The 25,239-nt window shown below is 40.9% G+C and overlaps 2 protein-coding genes across 2 annotated transcripts; both read left to right on the top strand.

The window, feature by feature from the left end:
• The first annotated feature begins 4,644 nt into the window (after positions 1 to 4,644).
• Positions 4,645 to 13,330, top strand: LOC309876439 (cytochrome P450 2K1-like). The gene is made up of 9 exons (XM_082756705.1): positions 4,645 to 4,985; positions 5,934 to 6,096; positions 7,514 to 7,663; positions 9,243 to 9,403; positions 10,049 to 10,222; positions 11,234 to 11,375; positions 11,543 to 11,727; positions 11,952 to 12,093; positions 12,593 to 13,330. The coding sequence occupies exons 1-9, from the start codon at positions 4,800 to 4,802 to the stop codon at positions 12,778 to 12,780; spliced, it is 1,491 nt and encodes a 496-aa protein (XP_082612831.1). The 5' UTR covers positions 4,645 to 4,799; the 3' UTR covers positions 12,781 to 13,330.
• A 1,618-nt stretch (positions 13,331 to 14,948) lies between these two features.
• On the top strand, positions 14,949 to 24,925 carry LOC309876283 (cytochrome P450 2K1-like). Its single transcript, XM_082756379.1, has 9 exons — positions 14,949 to 15,358; positions 17,096 to 17,258; positions 18,346 to 18,495; positions 18,753 to 18,913; positions 21,053 to 21,226; positions 21,757 to 21,898; positions 22,397 to 22,581; positions 22,789 to 22,930; positions 24,615 to 24,925. The coding sequence occupies exons 1-9, from the start codon at positions 15,173 to 15,175 to the stop codon at positions 24,800 to 24,802; spliced, it is 1,491 nt and encodes a 496-aa protein (XP_082612505.1). The 5' UTR covers positions 14,949 to 15,172; the 3' UTR covers positions 24,803 to 24,925.
• Positions 24,926 to 25,239: the final 314 nt, after the last annotated feature.

The raw sequence follows: 25,239 nt of genomic DNA, 5'->3' as shown, positions 1-25,239 counted from the left end.
TTTGTCATAGAAGGAGATCAGGTTCATCAAGCAGGATCTGCCTTTCATAAACCCATGCTGACTAGGCCTGATCGCCTGCTTGCCCTGCAAGAGCTGCGTGATGACTCTCAGGAGGATCTGCTCCATGAGCTTCCCTGGCACTGAGGTCAAACTGACAGGCCTGTAGTTTCCCGGGTCTGCCCTCCGGCCCTTCTTGTAGATGGGCGTCACATTTGCTAGCCGCCAGTCAACTGGGACCTCCCCCGATCACCAGGACTGCTGATAAATGATGGACAGTGGCTTGGCCAGCTCCTCTGCCAGTTCTCTCAGTACCCTTGGGTGGATCCCATCTGGCCCCATCGACTTGTGCACATCCAAGTGCCGTAGCAGGTCACCAACCAGTTCTTCATGGATAGTGAGGGCCACATCCTGCTCCCCATCCCCTTCCACCAGCTCAGGGTACTGAGTATCCAGAGAACAACCAGTAAATGTTGTTCCTGTGTCTGATATTACTCTGTCCCAGGTACAGAACCCAGCAGTTGCTTTTGCTGAACTTCATGCTGTTGCTGGTTGCCCAATGCTCCAGTCTATCTAGATCCCTCTGCAAGGCCTCTTGTCCCTCCAGGGTGTCAACAGCACCTCCCAGTTTTCTGTCATAAAAAATAGCTAACATTCCACTCCTGCATCCAGATCATCATCCAGATTGATAAAAACATTGAACGGGATTGGCCCTTTGAGAGACCTGAAGAACTCTGCTGGCGATTAGCTGCCAGCCAGATGTAGCCCCATTCACTACAGCCCTCTCTACCTTCAAACCAGTTCATCACCCAGCATAGCGTGAACTTGTTTACCTCACTGTAGGACTATTTGTCCAGAAGGATGCTGTAAGGGACAGTATCAAATGCCTTACTAATAAAAATAAAAATTAAAATTAAAATTAAAATTAGAAACATTCCCACTTTAGAACTAAACTGTGTCCAGCATTTTCTTCAAAGATGCAGAGATAATTACTATATTACGAGTGATGTAGCAACTGTGATCACTTCTAACAACATTACAGCAAGTTTGACCAATGATCCTTTTGCCTGACCTAATTTTCTCCTGGTTTGTTTGGTTTTTGTTTTTGTTTGTTTGTTTGTTTGTTTGGGTTTTTTGTTTGTTTGTTTTTTGTTTTTTGTTTTTTTTTTGCTGTTTGTTTGTTTGTTTTCCTTGAGTTCAAGTTAAGTGAGGAAGACTGGGGACAGTGAAAAGAATGAGTCTTGCTCTACCAAGTCTTGCTCACAAAGATAACAAAACACCACAATAATTTTGTCATGTTCCTAAAAGAACAAGTCCTTTTTATGCAATATATAAAATAGCACAAAGCAGTGCAGTATTTGACTGTCATAAACTTAACAAACATTCCAGAAACAACTCAGCTAATTAAAGACATCTGCTTAGAGACATTGCCTTTCAGACTTCAGAGGAGCCACAAATATTGGTCCAAAGCAGGACATTGGACAAACTTTTATTCAATCTGTACTTCAAAATGTTCCTGAGTAAGGAAGAAACACTCACAGCCTGTCACTCATGTCTGCAATTATTAAATCATGGAATCATTAAGGTTGGAAAAGCCCTCTGAGATATCTGGTCCAACCATCCCCTTACCACCAATGTCACCCACTAAACCATGTCCCTAAGCACCATGTCCAACCTTTCCTTGAACACCCTCAGGGATGGTAACACCACCATTTCCTTGGGCAACCTGTTCCAAAGCCTAACTGCTCTTTCTGAGCAGAAATGTCTCCTCATTTCCAACCTAAACCTCCCCTGGTACAACTTGAGGCCATTCCCTCTAGTCCTATCACTAGTTAGCTGTGGAAAGAGGCCGACCCCCAGCTCCCCACACCTTCCTTTCAGGCAGTTGCAGAGAGCATTAAGGTCTCCCCTGAGCCTCCTCTTCTCCAGACTAAACACCTCCAGTGCCTTCAGACGCTCCTCACAGGACTTGTGCTCCAGTCCCTTCACCAGCTTCATAGCCCTGCTCTGGGCACACACCAAAGCCTCGATGTCCTTCTTGTAGTGATGGGCCCAAAGCTGAGCACAGCGCTCAAGGTGCGGCCTCACCAGAGCAGAGTTCAGGGGGACAATCACCTCCCTGTCCCTGCTGACTACACTATTACTGACACAGGCCAGGATGCCCTTGGCTTTCTTAGCCACCTGGGCACACTGCTGGCTCATGTTTAGGAGACCATTCATTAGGAACACCCTACTCAGCTCACACACTCCCTGCTGGCACTGGAGCAACCAGACCTAATGGAAGAAACCAGCAGGGCTGAGCTGGCAAGGGCAACAGGGTTCGGGGGTTTGTTTGCTTCTCCCATTGCATTTCTGGAGACATCTCCAGCTCCCACAGCACCCTTCCAATAACCTGGCAAGTCTCATATGGGCAGGCAAATGCTGTACTTGTTCTGAAACTCTGCATGGGACCATGTCCTAGTAAACAACTCAGAACTGCCACTTCCTTTCATAACCTAAGAATTGTTATCTGACTTATCCCCTGTTAATAGTTAAATCCTAGCGATGTGTGGAAAGAATGACAGACACAGTGCCTTTTTACCTGCTTATGGAGGTATAGTAGAAACGTGCCAATTAGCACACAGCTGGCCATAAGCCCTGGACTTTTTCTGGGACACTGTCCAAGTAAGTGAAACGATCTGATCTTTCCTCCAGTGACCCTGGTGGCAGCAGCAGACTCAAGGCCAGACAGTATGAGAGCAGGTTTGCTTTAGCTCCTCTTCCAGGTTCTCAGCCAGGTTCTTATGTTCCTTTCCTCTAGGTCTCTGCATCTCCAGTCCTTGGGAGTCTGACTGCTCTCCCCTGCTTTTCAGCAAGTCTCTGCAGGGATCATGGCATTTTTAAGAGTCAAGGACAAAGGACTCAGACGGGGCACCTTAGGTCACATAGCCTCCACATTCTTGCTTCAAAGCCATGTACAAGTTTCTGCTAGAAAGCTCATCCAAACACTACCCTGAAGGGTGCAGGTTTTCTTCCCCAGTCAGTCTCAATGAAAGCCCTGGATGGTTTCTTCTGCATGGCTTCTCCTTTTAGCACTCTCTCAAATTCTGAGATGAACAAGTCAGACTGCACCTCAGCCATCTTTCCTCAACAAGCAGAGGCCATCTTTTCTCTATTTCCCCCTCAGCCTTGGCTCAACACTCAGAGATAATCCTACAATCTCTTCTTACAGTCTCCCTGCCTGAAATGATTACTGTTGGATGTCAAAAGCGAGTGCCACTGATAAAGATAAATGAATCCGGGCCCTAATGTGCAATGTTAGGTCAACCTGCCTGAGTAGGTGACCTCCAGAGGTCCCTTCCAACCTCAATACTCTGTGAAAATTAAGAACATGAGCTATCTGATCATTTTAAGCTTCTGATTTTTGAAGGTAAGTAAGGTGGCCTCCAGGTGCCCCTTGCCCTGCTCTCACTTTAAAGGAATGTTGGGCCCTCATATCAATACATCCTTTACCACTTGGTCAGATCAGTGTGACTCCACATTTCACTCTGAATACCACCTAGATCAAAGATGTATGTGCCTCAACATATTATTCAGCTAGCTCAGAGGACAGTGCATTGAGCTCTTCCTTTCTTACGCAATCCTGATTAAGGCAGCTTTACACTCTAGGAACCACAGCACATCAGGGCCATAAATCCACAGTCAGGTTACTCAAGAGAAATCTTCACAACAGTCCTAGCTCCCCTTTCAGCTAACCTTCTGTTCGTGGCAAAATCTGACATCCCTAATATCTTCCATAACAGAAAGGGAAAGCCTGAGCTTCTTCCCTCTTCTCCTACTTCATGCCAATTGGTCCAAAAAGAAATTTTGCTGTGGCTCTCTTGGGCTTAGAAACCCAAATTCCTCTGTGTTACTGCAGTGGTTATACCATTTACTTAGCAACTGAACACACACCAAATCTGAAAGTGAGAGCAAGAGATCTCTGCTTAATGCTAGGACCTGAATGTAATGTCCCTCACTTTGCAGTCTCATCTCCCCTGGCTGTTGGCATCAAAATGGATAAGGACAGATCTGATAATGTCAGAGTAAAGGCCTCTGAGGACTGATCTCACTGACCTCAGCATTAATAAGAAGGCAGCTTTAGGTTCCCTAACCTTCCTGTGGAGAAACAGTAATGGGTCAGCTATAAGTATAGCAACCTATAAGTAATAATAAGATCAGCTATAAGCACAGTATAGAAAGAGGGAAAATTGGGAGAGAACAAGAACTAGTGGACATAATCTGAATTAAGGGATGTGAATATAATTTTACAATGATAAAAAATAGAGAGCCTTGGGTTATATTGCCTGAGGAAAGTTTGGCAGTTTTAAAGAAGATGATGACACAGCAATGCTTAATACCATAGCATAAAGCATTTAAATGAAAAGGATGAGCCTTGCATCTCCTTTGTAGACACGCTTTACTAGTTCTCAGTGTCTCTCCTTTGTGGACTAATGCTTTCAGTTGCAAAGTTCAAGGCACTGTTTGAGTTGCTATTTCTAAATTTACACCCCCAGACATCTCTGCCAATGTATGAGACTCATTGTTAATTCTCTCATTAAACAGTAACCAGGATAGCGTAAAGTGAGTGTATATGTTGGTGAGAGTGCTAAGTAAGTATTCTTCAATGGTAAAATCCCAGAAGGGAGCTGAAACTTCTACCACTTCTTAGAGGTTAAGATCATACCTCTGTAAGCGTAGAAGTGCCATTACTGCTTGAAACAACTTCTGACAGGAGATTGCTTGAATTTTCATCTCCTCACCTAAGCTTTTACAGAAAGATAATGGATTGGGCCAGCATTGTTCCTGTGGGGTTACTGTTCGTCCTCATTCTCCTCCTGATTGTGAAAATACAATATTTCCAGAAGAGCCATGTGAATAAGAACCTTCCCCCAGGACCCAAGCCTTTACCCATCATTGGAAATCTGCACATCTTGGACTTGAAGAAACTTGACAGGACAATGATAAAGGTAACTTCTGTAGTTCTCTTTCTCAGAGCTCTCGCTCTAAGGCAGAGTTACAGATACAAAGTTTTCTCAAGGCATGGAAATCACAAACACAACAGGATTTATTCTCTGCAAAACTGCTATTCCTATTATACGATATTGTGTTGGTGCAGGGGAATTGGCTTCCAGCCATATTAACAAGAGAATTGACCAACTTCTGTTGAAGACAGGAAATGCCGGGGCTCTCCAGGTAAGAGTAACTAGAAAAGAGGGGCCATGGATCTCTTATTCTTAAAGGAAATTCCACCAGCAACTGCTGGAGAACAGAGCTTTTTGGAAGATGTTTGGAAGATGTTTGCTAGATTCAGACATCAGGGAACTGACAGCAAACAAATTCTTGATACTCTCCCTTGATGGAAAAATCTTCCTGGTTTCCCAGAGTGAACTAGGAAATGAACTAGCACTGCTTGTTCTTTCATAACTTATGCCAGTAAACTCCAGGAATTTGGGGAAGATAGTGTGTGACAGTCAGGGTATGATTTTTGGTGTAAACTCACTGTGCTATTCCTCAAAACCACAAACAGCAAATCTAAGTATTTCAGGGAGTTTCTGTATCCTACCATTTACTACCACCTTGGAAATCAGTCTCCTTTTGGGTAGGTGAACATTTGCAGCTGTCCTTTGTGAGTTCTCTGCTTCTAAATCAAAAGTTAGAGAGACAGTGCAGTGGACACAGCCTCCTGAAAGTCAAATATCTAGCAGAGAAATCAAATATCTGACAGAAGATTACAGACCCCATTGTGATTCTTTGTATTTATTAACAATAGCTCCAATATTTGTATGACAAATTCCCAATATTTTGGGCAGAGGATGAAAAGCCGGTGCCATGTGAAAAGAACATTGAACCCGATAAAAAACAAGTATTTTTAACCTTGCTGAAAATCATTTTCTTTCTTCCTTTCATCCCACTAGCTGTCTGAAACGTATGGCCCAGTGTTCAGAATTCAGATGGGACCAAAGACAGTGGTGGTGCTATCAGGATATGACACAGTGAAGGAAGCTCTGGTGAACCATGCAGATGCATTTGCAGGGAGACCTAAAATACAAATCGTCAAAGAAACAGGAAAAGGAAAAGGTGAGTGCACTGTTCTGTTCCCCACACACCTGCCTTCTACAAAGAAAGATAACAGGACGAGGTTTTCTCCATGAAAGGGGAATGCAGAACCTCTCACTTTGTTTTGCTAAGCGTATGAAGCAATTTGAGTGGTATGTGGTGATATCCATCAAGGATAACAAGAGATGATAACCTTAATTTACACACAAACACCTCATTTAGAGGTCTGAACCAGCTGCTGAGATTTAGAAATGTCATGTTGAGGAGCTGTGCAATGGGTTGACCTTCACTGGATGCCAGACAGACATTCACAATCCAGCTGCTCTCTCACTTCCCCTTCTCAGCAGGACAGGAGGAGAAAATACAGTGGAAAAGCCTTTGGGTCAAGATAAAGACATGGAGATCACTTACTAACTGCTGATATAGGCAAAACAGATTCAGCTTGGGGTGAATTAATGTATTTCCAATTAAAAAATAGAATTAAAAAATAAAAATTAAAAAATAGAATAGGATGATGAAAAACAAAGACAAAGCAAAAACACCTTCACCCAACCCATCCCTTCTTCATAAGCTCAACTTCACTCCTTGGCTTCTGAACACTCTCTGGCAGTCAAATGGAACTGGTCCTGACACCAGGACAGGCCCTGGCCTCTTCTTACAGAGCCACCCCTGCAACCCCTCTCTCTACAAAAACCTTGCCAAATAAACCCTAAACAAATTGGCAGAGAAGTGTCTGTTATATCAGTAGCACTACCTCAAAATACTCCTGTGAGACTGATGTTATTGAAGGCCTATTTAAAAAAAAAAAATAAGTAAATAAAATCAAGTTTAATTTATATTTTCCTCTTTAAGGGAAAGTAAACAATAATTCAAGACTTCAGTATTTTTTCCTAAGAGGTACCCCTCTCTTGCTCTGAGTTCTGGGCTCTACAGATATACCCTCTGTAGTATACCCTCTACAGATGTTAGACACTGAACAAGAGCTATTGATTCCCATAAATATTGATGGAATATGTGGAAATAGGGGCATGAGTAACTACTATGTCATTAATTGTCAACCTATCTGTAAATATTGTTTTTCCTCCCTTGAAACAGTTTCTTGAACAGGACTAAAAAAGAATAATGATAGGTGTAAGGAAAGTTAATAGTAGTGTCATCATGACCAAAACTTCTCTGAAGATGCTACTGAGAATTCTCTGAAGCTTTCTTTTCATTTACATGGAGACACAATCTGTTTTGAGAGCAGCAGAGTGATTTCCCTGTCCTTATCTCAACCCATGAGCCTTTCTTCATCTTATCTTCTCTCCCTGTTCTTTTCATGAAAGGGATTGAGATATCAGTGTGGTGGACCCTAGCTGTCCATCAGTGTGAAACCACCACAGGGTAGATTAGGAATCTGCTGAAATTTCTGTTTATGTGCTTTCATTTTCATTTTCAGGAGTTATATTTTCTTATGGAGAAAACTGGAAAGTGATGCGAAGATTCACTCTTACAACCTTGCGAGACTTTGGAATGGGAAAGAAGGCCATAGAGGATCGTGTTGTAGAAGAGTATGGATACCTGGCAGATGTTATAGAGTCACAGAAAGGTAGGGAGATTATTACCTCCATAACATGTCTCTGACTTTTCTCAGAAAACATTTTCAGGAATGCCAAGATTTAAGGCTTCAAACACTTTCAGAGATATACCTTTTTCCAGCATCTGTGCTGGATGATGAGTTTACATGAGTTCTGTCTTTCTCACAGTCTCTCTAACTGGCAATTGCCTGACATGCAAATGAAAACGATTATTGAGGCCCTGAAAGTCAAACATGGAGGCAAACAGCACTGTTGAGGAAAGGGATATGTTCCTCCATGTGCACTACAAATTACAGTCTTTGATTGATCAAAATGCATAGGGAGAAAAGCAGAAGCCAACTGCAAAGACTTGCATATCTAGACTGAAAAATTCATTGTCCCTAGAGGCACACATCTGTGAAATCCCTTCCAGTAGGAGAGAGAGCTATTTATAGATGCCACCATCATCATCCAGGATTGTTTCTCACTAGGCTCAGTTACCAAGAGCAGGAATTAGAATGGAATCATAGATTCATTGATTCGTATAACATTTTGGATTGGATCATCTAATTTTAAAGATAATCTAATCCAAACCCCCTGCCATAGACAGGGGAACCTCAAAGGGGTTGCTCAAAGCCCCATTCAACCCAATCTTGAACCCAGCCTTGACTTTCCCCCAAGGATGGGTCATCAACAACTCCTCTCGGCAACCTGTTCCAATGCCTCACCACCCTCTGAGTGAAGAATTTCTTCCTAATATCTAATCTAAAACTATCTTATTTGAGTTTTAAACCATTGTCCTATCACTACATACCCTTATAAAAATGAATAAATTAAAAGTCTCTCTCCATCTTTCTTATAAGCCTTCTTTAAGTACTGAAAGGCTGCAATAAGATCTCCATGGAACCTTCTCTTCTCCAAGCTAAGCAACCCCAGCTCTCTCAGCCTGTCTTCGCCGGAGAGGTGCTCCAGCCCTCTGATCATTCTGTAACTTCAGCAGGCAGCTGTTTCAACCAAGTAGACTTGCCATAAAAACAGATTTCTGTATCATCGTTCTATTTAGGCTTCAAGTCCCCACCTCAAAGCCCTGAAAGCAGCAGCTGTGTCCGGCTGCAAAGTTGCACCAGAGGGACATACTGTAGAACTGAGAGCCTCAGCAGGAAAGAATGTGTGACCAAGAGCTACTTCTTTAGGAAATTTGACTTAAATGTTCTAGACAAGCACAGTCCAATTCTCAAATATTGGTAGAAAGGGACTGCCCAGGATAGCACTAACAGGGGAAGTGGCAAGCGCTAAGTGTTTTCCTTATACTTGGAAACTTTAAGACCATGTATGACCAAGTAGAGCAGAACTGGGGAAGGGCCATAAAGACCAGGACCACAATGGTCTTGAAGAAAATGGAGAGGAGCACAAAAACTTGCTTTCAGTCTCAGGTCTGTCTTAAAAGCTTTTGGTGACTTGTGAACTAGGAGGTGGGGGAAACTTTCATCCTGACAACTCTGTGCCTATTGTATTCCGAACTTTCACAAAGCCTCTGCGTGCTATTGTAATATTTTAATTAATTACAATAACCATTGACTATGTTGTTTGCACCACCTTTTCCTGTGCTAGGGAAGCCCCTTGAGATGACTCTGATAATGAATGCTGCTGTTGCTAATATCATTGTATCCATATTGCTTGGAAAACGGTATGACTATGAAGACCCCACATTCAAAAGACTCCTGTCACTGATGAATGAAAATATCAGACTTTTTGGAAGGCCACCAGTTTCGGTAATTCATACTCTTTGAATGTTGCTCTTCAAAATCACACACTACACAAAGCATTAACAGTACACCTAGCTCACTTCTGATCATTGCAATTCATTTATCTGTACATGACAAATGCATTCTGAAATGGTGCTACTTATGAATTTCTCTGAGCAGCATAGCCTGGAGATTACAAGTTCCTCATTTCATGAAGAATTGAAGAATATGCAATAAAATACAAGGAGCATGTCCCCAAGTGATAGAAGTTGATCATTATTCCCCATCTCCCATACAAACAATATAAAAAAAAAAAAAATGAACATGTCTGTAACTGTCTCTAAAATAGTAACTTTCTTTTGATACATCCAATTTCAACAATGTGGAGAGGGAGGGATGAGTTCTCTAGGATAGGAGAGCTAGAAAACTGTGTCAAGGACATGCAAACATTGGATTTCTAGGCCACCATCAGCTAATGTGATTAATACATAGTGTAAGAGAGAATAAATTTAACCATTTTACATAGCTGGCCAGAGAAGGAGGACAAAGGGTGTTTTGCATCATGAATATACACCTTTTTTCCGTACGGGCTTTTGTTAATACATACTGTTGAACAGCAGTACATTTACTTAGCAGTTGCTTTTTCTTCCTCTTCATCTCTGCATCTTGTAGCTGTACAATATGTTCCCAGCCCTTGGATTCTTCCTGAAGGACCGCAAAGCTTTTCTTGAGAATGTGAAAGAAGTCAATGCTTTTATCAAGGTTACTTTCATAGAACACCTTAAAGTCCTGGACAGAAATGACCAGAGGAGCTTCATTGACGCTTTCCTGGTCAGACAACAAGAGGTAATTGAATTCCAGCAGCTCCTTCAAATCTCTTCACTTTCCTTTCGTCTTTACAGCTCAATAAGTATTCATCAGAAATCTGGCGTGTGCTAAAGTCCTACTAACAACTGTGCTAGAGTTGAAAGACTGTGCAATTATTTCAGCGAGAAGATAAAATGATCACAGGCAAGCATCTTCCCTGTGTCCCCATTAATTTATAAGGAAAATACAAAACCGAGCAAAGTATGAGAAGAAATCCTTATTTCTAATTTAAAATCCTGTTCTGTACCCCATCATTTCTGATTCTTTTTTTATAAACTATTGTTCCCCTTCATATACGCATACCCTGGGAAAGCTCTAGGACTCTTCAGCACGTTTGTTGTTTTCAGTTGGCATCTCACACAAAGTTTTATTTACCTGCTTCCACAAATAGTGGAACTTCCACTTTAGTTCTACAGGTCTTGTAAAAATGAAGCAGGGTTTGTACCCAGCCCTCAGCTCCAAGAGGCATGGACTGGTGATGTTTCAGCTCAAGCCTGTAGCAAATATTGGCCACTGGAACTCAGGGGAACAAGAACCATCTTCTAGGATCTTTTTTTGGTGCTAGTGGCAGGTAAAGGCAATATCACAATGAGCCAAGTCCCCAGTACCTCTTGAGCTCACATGAAAGCCCAGCCCTGACAGCAAATCTGTTTTTCCTAAGAAATTTCATTCTGTAATATGCTCTGCTCCATGACCCAGGAAAAGAAAAACTTGATTTAATTATTTGGGTGGCCCCAGTCATTCCTGTTATTACTGAAATTAACCTTGCTGACTCGACTCTGTGTTCTTGTGGGTAGCAGAGACAGTCCAAGCATTCGGTGCTTCAAGACTCAGCTTATTATAGATTTCTCAAGGCATCACTTCAAAACCTTCTCCTTTAAAATTTTAACTCCTCACTGAGGTTTGCATATGACTTTTTTTTCCCCATTCTCTGATGAAAAACCACTTGAATCTTTAACCAGATGATAAACTATTGTTTCATTTCTCCAGGAGAATGGAAAGGACAATGTGTTTTTTGATAATGAAAACTTAACTGAAGTTGTGAGAAATCTGTTTGCAGCTGGGACAGATACCACATCCACCACTTTGCGCTGGGGCCTTCTGCTCATGATGAAATATCCTGAAATTCAGAGTAAGTGGAAACTGGGCATTCAGTGGTTTCCTTCTCATCGGGTCACCTTGAATGTGACTTCAGACTAAACAGGGTAGAATAAAAATGTGAATTCTCCATATCCCATTATTCTAACAAGATAAAGAGATGTTCGAGAAGTCTATGTATGATCCATGTTTCTTTCACAGAAAAAGTCCAAGATGAGATAGAGCAAGTGCTAGGATCAAACCCCCCACGAATTGAGCATCGGACTCAAATGCCATATACAGATGCTGTTATCCATGAAGTTCAGAGGTTTGCTAATATCCTGCCATTGAGCCTGCCTCATGAGACTACTGAAGATGTCACTCTCAAAGGCTATTTCATTCCCAAGGTGAGATGCCAGCAGCACTCCTTTCCTTCTCTCCATCCCCAGTGCATCCCGCCTTCAAGTCTGGCATCCGGAGATGCTCACTTACTGCAGGGTTCTCACACACTCTTACCTTGTCAGGAGTTCCCCAGCTAAAGTGTGTTTCTTCAGCTCCAACACTCATCATCACTCTGATGGCCACACCACCGCCACTGTCAATGTAGTAACTGCTCTGCCTTGGCTTGCAGGGAACCTACATCATCCCCTTGCTGACTTCTGTCCTACGCGACAAATCCCAGTGGGAGAAACCAGACACCTTCTACCCTGAACACTTTCTCGACTCGGAGGGGAAGTTTGTAAAGAAAGATGCCTTCATGCCTTTTTCAGCAGGTACCTTCTATTCCATTTTTAGGGCTCTGAAAGGAACTGTGCATCCAGAAATCCTTCCTTCCCACTGGAGTTGATCTCTCCTCTCCTCTCCTCTCCTCTCCTCTCCTCTCCTCTCCTCTCCTCTCCTCTCCTCTCCTCTCCTCTCCTCTCCTCTCCTCTCCTCTCCTCTCCTCTCCTCTCCTCTCCTCTCCTCTCCTCTCCTCTCCTCTCCTCTCCTCTCCTCTCCTCTCCTCTCCTCTCCTCTCCTCTCCTCTCCTCTCCTCTCCTCTCCTCTCCTCCCCTCCCCTCCCCTCCCCTCCCCTTCCCTCCCCTCCTCTTCTCCCTTCTTTTCTCTCCTCTCTTCTTCTTCCACTTGCTAACTTTAATGGTCCAGCTTTACCAAAGGACCAGGACTTTTAATTCACCCCACTAGAGGGGTGAATTAAATTTAATTCACCCCCACAACTACAGAAGCATGTCCCACTGACTCTCTTACAGTCCATTCTGCATTTCATTTCAGGGCGGAGGATCTGTGCTGGTGAGACTCTTGCCAAAATGGAGCTCTTCCTCTTCTTCACCAGCCTCCTACAGAGGTTCACCTTCCACCCTCCCCCAGGAGTTTCCACCTCAGACCTGGATATCTCTCACACTACTGGGCTTACCGTTCCCCCAGTGACTCATGAGGTCTGTGCAGTGCCACGTTCCTAGGGGTTTTTTCATCTTCTTTCCCTGAAAAACCCAGGTGAAATATCTTAGTCTGTCTCTAGTCCCACGTGGGAAGTTTGCTACTTCTGAATCTGATAAGGGATGTTTAATCCAAGTACACCTTGAATCACAGCAAGAGGTATATCACTCACCATTATAGCAGGCAGCAGTTCTGCCATTCAGCCACTCCTTGAACAGGCAAATTGATGGTCTTTGTAAGGATGAATCCCATGATGAGATAGCAAAGTCCATTTCATTCAGTCCATTCCTACACCACTGCATGTTGCCCTCAAGGAAAGAGGCTGAGGTTGGACTCTGGGCCACAGCTCACAGGGTTTGGCACAGATCACACACACAAGTCCTCTCCCCTTCCACACCTCCATCGCAGCTTCACCCAAACTGCCCAGTGAAAATGATCCATTACACATTTTGTTGCGACACCAGTGTTCTGAATGAATGCACACACACACAGAAATGTAGAGAATTATATGTATGCTGATGAGAATGACAAAAACACAGAAAAACAATAAATCATTCTCCATTTCAAATCAAACCATTGCCAATGTCATTCTTCAAAGCTAGAAGATCTTCTTTTGCACATGAAATGGCTTCTGAGTAAGTACCTGTGTTTGGAACAGACAACCGGTGCTGTGCTTCCAGTGGGAACTGGGCAAACCAGTCCTTCCTTGGTGCCCTCCAGGCCCCTCCAGCTTCTTTATTAAAGAACCATTCTGTAGCTTTTTAGTCACAAGAATATCTGCAAATTTACATAATCTTCCTGGACTTCAGTAAAGCTTTTAACACTGTTTGCCATAAGATCTCCATAGAGGAGGTGATAAAGTAGGGGCTGGATGAGCAGACAGTGAGGTGGGCTGTGAACTGGCTGAATGGATGGACCTAGAAGGTAGTGTTACGAGGTGCAAATTCTAGTTGGAGGCCATAACAAGAAGAGCACCCAAGGATCAATAAGGGGTCCAGGCTTGTTTAACATAATCCTTAATGATATAGATGAGGGGGGAGAGTGTACCTTCGGAAAATTTGCTCTTGACACAAAACTGAGGAGTGACTGATATGCCAGAGGGTTGTGATGCCACCCAGAAGGACATGGGCAGGCTGGAGGAATGGGCTGACGAGAGCCTCATGAAGTTTGACAAGAGTTTGACCTCATGAAGTTAAACTTGAGACAGCAGTATGCCATTACAGCAAAGAATCATCGTATCCGTGGCTGCATCAGGCAAAGTATTACCAGCAGGTTGAGGGAGGAGACTCTGTCCCTGTACTCAGCACTGGTGAGGCCACACATGGAGTAGTGTGTCCAGTTCTGGGTTCATGTTGTGGTTTAACCCAGCAGGCAGTTAAGAATCACACAGCCATTCATTCACTGCTACTAGCTCTTCACTCAGAGTTCCAGAGACAGTTTGGGGACTGGAGTATCTTGTGAGGAAAGGCTGAGAGAGCTGGGCCTGCTTAGCCTGGAGAGGAGAAGACTGAGAGGAGATCTTACCAATGTATACAAATGTCTTGGAGGAGGGTGTCAGGACAATGGGGCAGACTCTTTTCGGTGTCTCCAGAGACAAGACAAGAGGCAAAGGGCACAGACGGAAACACATAGAATCATAGAATCATAGAATATCCTGAGTTGGAAGGGACCCTTAAGGATCATCAAGTCCAACACAGGATGTTCCAACTGAGCATGAGGAAAAACTTCTTTACTCTGAGAGTGACAGAGCACTGGAACAGGTTGTCCAGAGACATTATGGATGGTGTCCTCCTTTGACATCTCCAACAGCCACCTGGACATGGTGCTGGGCACCCTGATCTGGGTGGCCCTGCTGGAGCAAGTGGGTCGGACCCAATGAACCTTTCCAATCTCCCAGAAAGGACCCAATGGTCCTTTCCAATCTCAGTGACTCTGTGACTCTGTGATTTGAAATTCCCAATGAATCCAAGGGGAGCAAAGTTATGCCAATGAAAAAGCACTTAGAAATAATCTTTCTCTGATTTCAATGCTCAGGGTATCAAGGCCGTGCCTGAACTAATGACGAAAATCTAATTAATCAGTAACCTGCAGGGCATGCAGAATTTATGACTGTTATAGCAAACAGCAGGTTCATGACCTGTGGGCGTCCAAGGGCTTGGACTTTCATTCTTGAACACTGAAAGATACACACTCGCCCAGTCACACAAGCTTAGCATTTACCTGCCTCCGTACCATACCAACAATTCATTAACAAGCACAGGGGAAGAGAATAAACCAGTCACTAACCTCAAGAAATACCTTCCACTGAGAAAGAGGCTTATGGACTAGGGTTTCTCACAGCAAAATTTTGCAGGAAGACAGAGATCCAGAGTTCACATTTTCTCTTTTCTCTAGCAAATACTCAGCTGAATAGAGATGGACTGGAGCAGCAGCACTACCGTGGGTTTAGTGTTCATCCTGACTTTTCTGATCATTTTGAAAATTGGAAGTTTCTTGAATAGCAACCGGAGAAAGAATCTTCCCCCAGGACCAAGAGCATTACCTATCATTGGAAATCTTCATTTGTTTGACTTGAAGAGACCCTACAAGACTTATCTACAGGTAGCCATTATCTTTTCTACTGGTCACATAATTACATGTAGCCCCACAGTCCAAGATATCAGAGTTTTCCCTGATATGTTGCTTCAGAGGTGACCCATAGCAAGGGAAAGGAGACAGTTATTTGAGAAGGAAGCTCTGAATGCAGCAAGATTTGTTCTTTACTGTAACACCTTCTCCCTTCACTGCAACTTCATGCACTTCGGTTTCAGCTTTAAACTTCTCTCAAATTAACAGCAAGTCCTAACTTTATTTTTGTGGTAATTTTATGAAAAAAATGACAAAAATGATTTGGATAAATCCATCTACCTTCCATTGATCGATATGCCTAGGGTTGTGATTGTAGCCTCCTGTCTTCACTGATTTAACAGCCCCTGTCATGTTTCTTTCTTCCCTTCTTCCCCCCAAACCTTCCCCCAAACCAAAAGGGACTGTAGTTGCCAGAATATACAGAAAAGATCCAAGCAAACCAAAGAAAAAAAAAATCTCTTGCTTTTTTTCTAGTGCTTTGTTTAGTTTACTGTAGCTTAGTTTACTGTAGCCCCTCCTGATTTTGAGTCAGAAGACTTCTATGAACCTGGTTCTTTCTTTCTTTCTTTATTTATTTATTAGACATTGAAATTTCATATATCTCTTTGCTGATGACTTTAAAAGGGATATCTAACGTACAAGTCTGTATGTATGTCACAACCACAGATCAAAAGACCACTCAGATGCAGTATCTAGCAAATTATCTGTAGCTATTCAATGAAGCTTAACTGGGTTGGCAAAAGTCTCTTCTTTAATTCCAATGCATCTATTATAATGGGAAGTTTGTCCTCTAACTTGAGCTTAGCTCAAGGTTTAAATATTTCATATACTTAGTGTGTAAATGAATCTGAAGTCATTGAAATGAAACGTTCACCCAGAGCATCAACACTGCAAATCGTGGAAAGCTGTTAGAGAAAAACACCCTTTGAAAAAATCAATTTCTGCTACAGCTACATTAGTCTGGGATAACAATATTATCAAAGAAGCTACCCTTAATTCAGCCACATGTCACTGCTGCTGTGTCATTTCATATAGTTGGCTGCACTTGCTTACCAGCTGTTGATTACTTTGCATAGCAATGCTAAATAGTTGCCTTCTCTGTGAAAACACACCAAAAAATAAGTGCAGTCAGGAAAATCAAGAACATTGAGTCAAGTGAAAATAATCCAAGCTAAAAAGGTACCACCCTAGACAAAACAGGGTCTCTGAGACCCTCTTTGTAGACAGATTCATGTTGATTGTAATCATATGCTAAAAGTGAAAATTTATCTGATGCTAGATCGTGGCCCAGAAAGAGTTATTTTTTACACAGTAATGGTAACAAAGGTTTGCATAGGTTTAGTTTATGAGTGTGGAGCTGCCTAAATGAAAGAAACACAGTAACATAAAAATCAGTGTGAAAAACTGAGTCAAAAATTGAATTTACATGGGATTCAGAGGGAAGTCAGAGCTGTTGGCACAAAGGAAACTCTCAGTGGCTTTGATTGTTTGGAGGTTTCAGGTGTTAACACTAGGCTCCACTCCTAACTGTGCTATTCAGTCATTAATCATCATAATGTCTCTATTTACATTAATTCTCATTCTCTGTCCTAAAACATTTCACATTTTTGTAACTTAGGGGCTGGATGGGAAGATAAGTAGCACTGAAAAGGTGGTTAATTTGTTTGTAGGCCGTACAAGTTGTAAATCACTGTTATCTTCCTCTGTCAGCTGTCAGAAGAATATGGTCCTGTCTACAGTGTTCAGATGGGACAAAGGAAAATAGTAGTGCTTTCTGGGTATGAGACAGTGAAGGAAGCTCTTGTAAACCAGGCAGATGCATTTGCAGAGAGACCTAGAATCCCGATCTTTGAAGATTTGACCAAAGGATATGGTGAGTTGTTTTTATTTTTCCTATCCAACTTATTAAAAAAACATATTTCCTACAGAAAAATCAGAGGCTAGCATGCCACTTAGAATCAAAATCAATATAAGGCATTGGAAATACACGTGGAAAACTATAACCAAATAGTTATTCACACAGTAATAACAGAAAACAGATAATGCCCTACTTTCAGAATCTAGAGCAATGGCATGCATGACAGAGAAGGCATTTCTAGTTTTCCTGGTATGATTCTGTACTTTGGTTGTTTGTAGCTTACCATAGAACCTCTTTTTCCTGAAATCGCATGAGTGTTATACTTCTGCTTCTCATTTGAAGTGGTGAATAGTGTTCTTAAAATCTAAATGTGGCATTAGAATGGAACACAAGCAGAACTGAGGATTTATTTTAATAAGTGAAATATTGTATTCCAAGCTGGGTTTCCAAATAAGAATTTCATGTTCAAACAAATTTAATTTTGCATCAGAAAATAATATTTATCTCTCCAAAGACACTCAGACAAATTCAGGAATAATTCTCCAAGCATTTCCATAATTGCATCTTTTAATCACATTATTGCTTGCACGTAAGCTTGTATATGTATATATATATATATATTTTTTTTTTTTTTTTCAAAGAAAAATATAACTGAAGTAGTCAGTTAGCTAGTGTATAAAAACTCCAGTGAAAAACTGATTAGGAGGGTTTAAGACCTTGGCTAAATTTAAAACACATTTGTGCCTATTCAAGTGCTTACTGTAATCATCAGAGACACAGGATCTCAGTTCAGTAGTTCAGTCCCACTTTCAAAGGATGATGACTAGAAATTTGAACTTGAATTTCCAATACTCTCTCAGTGACAAGTGTCTCTCATAGATATATATTATTCTTGATTAAACATCTTTTAAACAGTTTTTGTTTTATTTCAATAAAACCTATTGTTGAAGTCTGAACATCCTGAAAGAAAAGTTGTTTTTCTTCCTCATCCAGATGTAATCTAACCTGTTTTAAAAGTTACTGTTATTACTATCTACATTATGTGTCTGCAAATTAGGTTTTTCAAATCTGCTACTGCATTGAAATCTTCTCTTTGTGTTAGGGGTTGTTTTTGCCCATGGTGAAAACTGGAAAGTGATGCGAAGATTTACTCTCACAACCTTACGAGACTTTGGAATGGGAAAAAGGGCCATTGAGGACCGCATCGTGGAGGAGTATGGGTATCTGTTAGACACCATTGGGTCACAAGAAGGTTGGTAGATGAGGCATTCTTCAGATCTCTAAAGTTTTGTTCAAGTACTTGGCTTGTACTTGTACTTGGCTCAAGTACAACGCTTGGCGTTAACCTCAAGTTCTTCATATGTTGTACAGCTCAGGCTGAGACATTTTTCTGTTGGTTTGGTATGGTTCTTTAATAACGAATAATAACAAAAATAAATAGCAATAGTTCGTATTAAATTTACATAGTCTTTTGACACAAGGTAATCTCTTTCTTTGTTCATTGTGTAGGAAAGCCCTTTGATGCTAGTAAAATAATTAATTCAGCAGTTGCTAACATAATTGTGTCAATATTACTGGGAAAACGATTCGACTACAAAGATTCCAGATTTATAAGACTTCTACAGTTGACCAATGAAAGTGTGAGGCTTGCTGGGAAACCTTTGGTTACGGTAATGTAAACATTTTTATGTTGTTGTTCTACTGGATGCCATGGGAACATAGTAACATGGGTAGTCTATTCTTTGTATTAAACAGAAAAATCTGAGATACTGAGAGATAATAGGTTTACAAGCACTTCCTGGGCCAAAACAAAGCTTAAGAGAAAATGTGGCAATCTTAAAACCCACAACCAAATCCCCAATCTCTCAAAGACCTACTTAAACTATAGTTTGATGAGTGCGAAATCTGGACTGATAAAATCAGACTATTCTCCCATCTTCCTTGCTTTGAGCCATTTTCTCCCTTGTGACTGAATTGTTTGCAGAGTACTAACATAAAATGGATGTAAGGAAAAAAAAATAGTAAAATAAAATAATATAAAATAAAAAGATAACGGGCAAGAGAGATTAGGGAGTTTAATTTTCTATGAGATCACTTTCCCAGTGCAGTGTATTGTTCTGAAATTTGGATGCTTGTGTTGGTACAGTCAAGTTTGATACGAGGAAAGGAACACCTGAGAAGGGAAGACAACAAGGCTCGTGGGTTTTGTTTGTTAGTTTGTTTGCTTGTTTTTTCTGGCAGCAATGCTGACTGAAATGCCCACTGAATTGGTCTTTAAGAAAAGCAATGAAATCCTGTAAGCTGTTGCTTCTGAGGGCAAGGGGAGCACTGGGTTGCCTCTCAGCTTGGTAAATGCAGCAGTCATGATACACCACCAGGGCAGGTGTCTAAACTTCCAGTATATATAGACCATAACAATTTTTCTAGACAGGAGACAGCAGTGACTTTTTAGCCTAGAGAAGACTTGGGGAGCGACTTTTTCAATGTCCGTAGATAGCTGAAGGGAGGTGCGGAGAGGCCAGCGCCCAACTCTGCTCAGCAGTGCCCAGGGCCAGGCCCAGAGGCCCCGGGCCCAGCCTGGAGCCCCGGTGGCTCCCCCTGTCCTTCAGGCAGCGCTTATCTAAGAAGCTCTTTAGAGCTGTTACTCCTCCCATGGTCCAATTCCAAAAATCATGGCAGAAAAGAACTGTCAGGACCATGGAACATAAATAGCTTTTGTCTCAGACACTCTTATCGCAGAAAGAAAACAGAGATCTGTCTCTACACACACACCTTGTAGCGCACGACCAGCAAGCCCAGCATTCTCCCAAAGTATGTTTCACACTTATATAGTGACATGACAACACAGGACACCTTCTCAGAGCATGGGACAGGGAGAAGCTACAGATTTCATGGCCTACCTGTACAAAAAGATACAGAATATATTTTTTGCATGCTTCTGCTACACAGAAATGTCTCAATGAGTAACAAATATGCTCAGCTAACTGCATGCAATGCTGCCACACACCAGATTCACTTCTCTCCCTTTGGGCTTTGAAACAGGAAAAACTGTTAAAATAAACTGGTAAAATAAAATAAAATAAAATAAAATAAAATAAAATAAAATAAAATAAAATAAAATAAAATAAAATAAAATAAAAATAAAAACTTGCTGGACAACATTTCAGTTAGCTTGTGGTATAGGTTCTTTTTTGTAAAAACTTGAAGTTTCACAAGTTTTAGACATTTCATCAGCTGCACAGATCCTACTGTATACATCTGTGCAGTTCTGGTTCCGTTCGCCAGACAGCAAGGATTTAACATACCACCATTTATACTGTTGTAACAGTGGCAAAACACAGCTTTTTACTCCAATTTCTTCCTTGTATTTTGAAATATGATCCATATATGCCTGTGTGGTGACACAGACAAAGAAAATGCATGTGAAATAACTGTGGTAGTCTGAATTATTGCTGTTACTTGCTGCTTTCAACTGATGGTAGAGGTGGTCTGCAAGGAGGGAAAAGTTGTCAAGAACATACAAGGAGCTACACAATCAGTCCAAAGATCTGTCCCACCACTGGCCAGCGGCAGATGTTTATGTCACATCTATGCTTCTCCTGCAAAATAGTCTCTCAGCTTCCAGTAACTTGAGGCTGAGAGGTTTCCTTTGTGGATTTTCATCCAGTCATGTTCTAAAGAAGAAAATATTAATCTTAAGCCTTTGTCTTTGTATCTGCAAAATGGGCACAATATCATTCATTTGTTCCTGTAAAATGTTTTCAGACCTTTGGCTGGTAAATTTTATCTAATGCTTTTCATTCTTGTAGATGTACAACATCTTCCCATACCTTGGATTCCTCCTAAGGGCTAACAAGACTCTTCTCAAAAATAAAGATGAATTCCAGGCTTATGTGAAAGTTACTTTTATAGAACATCTCAAAACTCTGGACAAAAATGATCTGAGAAGTTTTATTGATGCTTTCCTTGTTAAACAGCAGGAGGTAACTGAATCGTCTTTTCATTTCTTCAAACTTTTGTGGTTATATGAAGACATTTACAATTTCCTTTGAGTCCTAATAATTATGGCTATATGTCCTAACATAAATCCTTCTAAACTTAATTTCTTTCCTTTTATTTACTTGTACAGTTTACCAAGGCTTTCCATCCTTCTTTCCATCTGCTCTGACTGTTTTTCTAGCTTTTCTGACTATTTTAAAAACATAATGTATTAAAGCACTGCCTGGGCTCTAGTGGGATCCTTATTTGGGGGCTGTTATATATCTTACTTACCTTTTTCAGAGGAAAAAGAGCTCTCTTTGCAGCTGGCCCCAGTAAGGGCAGAGATCATGCAAAACATAAAACTTCTTTCAAAACTCTTCTCTGGGTACAAGCCCAAAGCACTTTGTCTTTCACACTTAAAAAAATAAATAAATAAATAAAAATACTTTTAGTAAAAGTTTAGCTATCTATATTGCTTTAAGTTTTTCCTTGCTTTAAGTTTTCATCTTTTTACCTCATACACTCCTTTCAGGAGAAATCCACTTCCAATGGGTATTTCCATAATGACAACTTGCTAAGCTTGGTGAGCAATTTGTTCACGGCTGGCCTTGAGACAATTTCCTCTACACTAAACTGGAGCCTTCTGCTGATGCTCAAGTACCCTGAAATTCAGAGTAAGTAGTTTTATGACAGATGCTCTTATACTCGGGAACTGAACAGGACCCTTGAAGGTCAACATATCTCTTAACACACCAAGTTTTAAAAAGCCAATACTTTCAGTTAATTATTATCCAAGTGTCACTATGCCCTGCGGTTGACACCCAGTGAGGGGCACATTGGTCAGCCTATCAGTAGATAGACAGGGAAATCAAAAAGAATCCTGGAAAACATTCACCAAAATATGATTAAAATGTAGCAAGTGAAGGAAAAGGAAATATGGTTTTCTTCTCTCTATCTCTCTCTTTTTCTTTTTTTATTAACCTTCTCTGGATTGGGAGCACTCTTAAATTATCCATTTAAATTAACCAAATCCAGGTTTCTTAGTGGCAAAGAAATAATCAGAATTTACGGTTTTCAGCTGAGGTCTTTTATACTTTTACATCAGTGAAGCCCAGTCTGTCTCGGGGATGAAAGAGTCCTTGTCTGTTTCTTATATTGTATTCCTTCATCAGGAAAGGTTCAAGAAGAGATAGAGCAAGTGATAGGGTCAAACCCTCCACGAATCGAGCATCGAACGCAAATGCCATATACAGATGCTGTTATCCATGAGGTTCAACGATTTGCTAGTATCCTGCCATTGGATTTGCCTCATGAGACTACTACAGATGTCATTCTTAAAGACTATTTCATTCCCAAGGTGAGATGCTTACAGGACTGCTTCTTTTAACATTTCTCCAATCTCAAACCTGGTTAATGTGATATATATGAACATTTCTGTGATGTCACACAATGGAAGCCAGAATAATCTCTTTGTCCAGGCTGATTTCTTCACATTAAAATCTTATTGTCATTACTGCCAACAAACTATTTTTGCACAGAATAACTCCACTGTCTTGTTTTGCAGGGAACCTACATCATCCCCTTGCTGATCTCTGTCCTGCAAGATAAATCCCAGTGGGAGAAACCAGAGATGTTCTATCCTGAACACTTTCTTGACTCCAAGGGAAAGTTTGTGAAGAAAGACGCTTTCATGCCATTTTCAGCAGGTACCTTCTGTTTTCCAGTTATACTGCTGCAAGTACCAGTCTTAGGCAATTCAGACTAGTGGTTCTTCATTATTGAAGCCTGACCTCCCCACACTGCCTTTGTCATGGGTCCATTTTCACAACTCATTTCTCAGGGTGCATTTCTGATAATAGAGAGAATGTCTACTAATTCTTTCAGCCTTTGGTAGTTATCAGTTCCCCTGTATTCAGTGATTATAAAATAGAATTTGTAGTGTCTTTTTAAATGTGAGAGAGGCTTTCAGAAAATTCCATGATAGTTTAGGTATGACATTTCTGCTCTATGACCTGGGCATCCTTGTTTCTGGCCATTTTTAAAAGACCCATTCAAAAAGTCCGCAGCAGTATCAGCCAAACAAATCTTCATATCCTGTGCCAAAAGAGAGGGGTTTTATTATATAAATACCCAAGTTCTCTTTAATATTAGTGAATGTAAAGGGGTTGCCTTTGAGTTTCCCACAGAGAGTGATGTTCACCTAAGCTTACACACCTGTATCATTTTCCAAAGCATGAGAGATTCCTACCTTCACAATGACTGCACCTTCTAAGGCATCTCTCCTGTTTTTCAGGCTCTGTCATTGTTAAGTTCCTATACATCAGTCCCTGGCCAACATATCCACAATACTCTGCACTTTTTATGGACCTTATTTGTGTTATTTTTAGTTGTTTGTGACATTTGAATATGTTTTTTCCTTATCATACTCAACATACACATATAGTAAAATCAATTTTTTTCATAAAATAATTTATGATATTGCCAATTCACAAGCCCTCTTTTTCAGATTTATGTCTAAATCTCCCAGCTGAAATCACGTCCAGGAAGCACCAGGTCTGGACATTCTCTGGAATGCTCAGTTCATAGTACGGCCATGCCTTAGTACCTTGTTTTCCACTTTCAGTCAAGCAAGGGAGTTAAAATCAAATTTCACTTCACGCCTGTGTTAGTTCTGGCCTTGAATTATCACGCTTTGATTAAGGAAGTTTATAAATGTATGAATTTGTCCAAGATTGAGAAATATATATATATATATATATGCATGGTGGTTTTGGAGAAAGGCTTATATCAGGGGTTCCATAGAATATCTCCACCACCTCCCTGCTCAGTCCTACCCTAGCTAACATATGTGTTTCCAAGGTCTTTTTTGATAAAGTGTAATAAAAATAAAAATTAAAAATAAAAATACAAAAATGCCTGTGACTAGGCTACACTAGACAAAGTCAAGACAAAAACAGCCAAAGTTGGCCTGGGAACCAAAAACTGAACCAAACCAAAATAGAGAGGGGAAAAAAGCATATTTTGTTGAAAACTGGAATTAAGAAATTCAGAAATTCAGATTGCATTTGCATATATTTATCACAAAATACAAACATACACAATACAAACATATAACCAGCCCATTTTTAGGAAAAGAAAATAAAATAATTATTTGGCTTTATAATCATATCTGTGAAGACTGAGTATCCTCTCTCTCAGGCTCTTGTGCACTTTTGAGTGCTACTTTTTTCTTTTATACTGGGGACATGACATTTCAAGGCACTGTTCTTCCTCAGAATAAAAGCTGCTTTTTTTAAGAAAAAAAAAAAAAAAAGCTGTTTTTTATTTCTTCCAGCCATGGAAGAAGCACGTCACACAGCCTCTTATTGTCCATTCTGCATTTCATTTCAGGGCGGAGGATCTGTGCTGGTGAGACTCTTGCCAAAATGGAGCTCTTCCTCTTCTTCACCAGCCTCCTACAGAGGTTCACCTTCCACCCTCCCCCAGGAGTTTCCGCCTCAGAACTGGACCTCAACCCTGCTATTTCATTTAACATTATCCCCAAGCCCTATAAAATCTGTGCTGTAGCACGTTCATAGAGCTCAAATCAGTATAAATTTGACTTGAAAAATATATGACATTTTCATGATTTCTTAATCCTTTGGCCAAAATCATTCACAACATTACGTCTTAATAAAGATCTTCAGTACCTCCAAATGAAAGTGGTGGTGTTTTATTTTTTATTTACTGAGGGAGGGCATTTCCTGTGGACCAGAAGCCCACGCTTAATTGATGACACAGGGATCAACCTAATAGATGACCTAAACTGGGCTAAATAATAGACTCTCTTTCTTTCTCTGCCCCTGAATTGTAAATGTTAACTTATGTATGAAAATATGGGGCAGGTTCCACCAAAGGCAAGGTTTGAAAAAGGAAAGCTCTACAGAAAAAGTATTAACAGTCAGTGAGCACATTTCATTCTCATTTCATCAAAGTACTCCAAACAAATCAGATGTTTGCATTTTTTTCTCATATT

This window comes from Aythya marila (assembly GCF_965140915.1).
Source record: "Aythya marila genome assembly, chromosome: 3".
NCBI classification, from domain to species: Eukaryota; Metazoa; Chordata; class Aves; order Anseriformes; family Anatidae; genus Aythya; species Aythya marila.
Note: the sequence above shows the minus strand (reverse complement) of the source record. Positions and strands in the feature narration are given on the sequence as shown.

Excerpts from the sequence above, each read along its gene's own strand:
- LOC309876439 (XM_082756705.1), top strand. The coding sequence starts at position 4,800 with ATGGATTGGGCCAGCATTGTTCCTGTGGGGTTACTGTTCGTCCTCATT. Across the intron at positions 7,664-9,242 it reads TGTTATAGAGTCACAGAAAG|GGAAGCCCCTTGAGATGACT; the intron begins GTAGGGAGATTA and ends TTCCTGTGCTAG. Across the intron at positions 11,376-11,542 it reads GAAATATCCTGAAATTCAGA|AAAAAGTCCAAGATGAGATA; the intron begins GTAAGTGGAAAC and ends TTTCTTTCACAG.
- LOC309876283 (XM_082756379.1), top strand. The coding sequence starts at position 15,173 with ATGGACTGGAGCAGCAGCACTACCGTGGGTTTAGTGTTCATCCTGACT. Across the intron at positions 21,227-21,756 it reads TCCTTGTTAAACAGCAGGAG|GAGAAATCCACTTCCAATGG; the intron begins GTAACTGAATCG and ends CACTCCTTTCAG. Across the intron at positions 22,931-24,614 it reads TTTCATGCCATTTTCAGCAG|GGCGGAGGATCTGTGCTGGT; the intron begins GTACCTTCTGTT and ends ATTTCATTTCAG.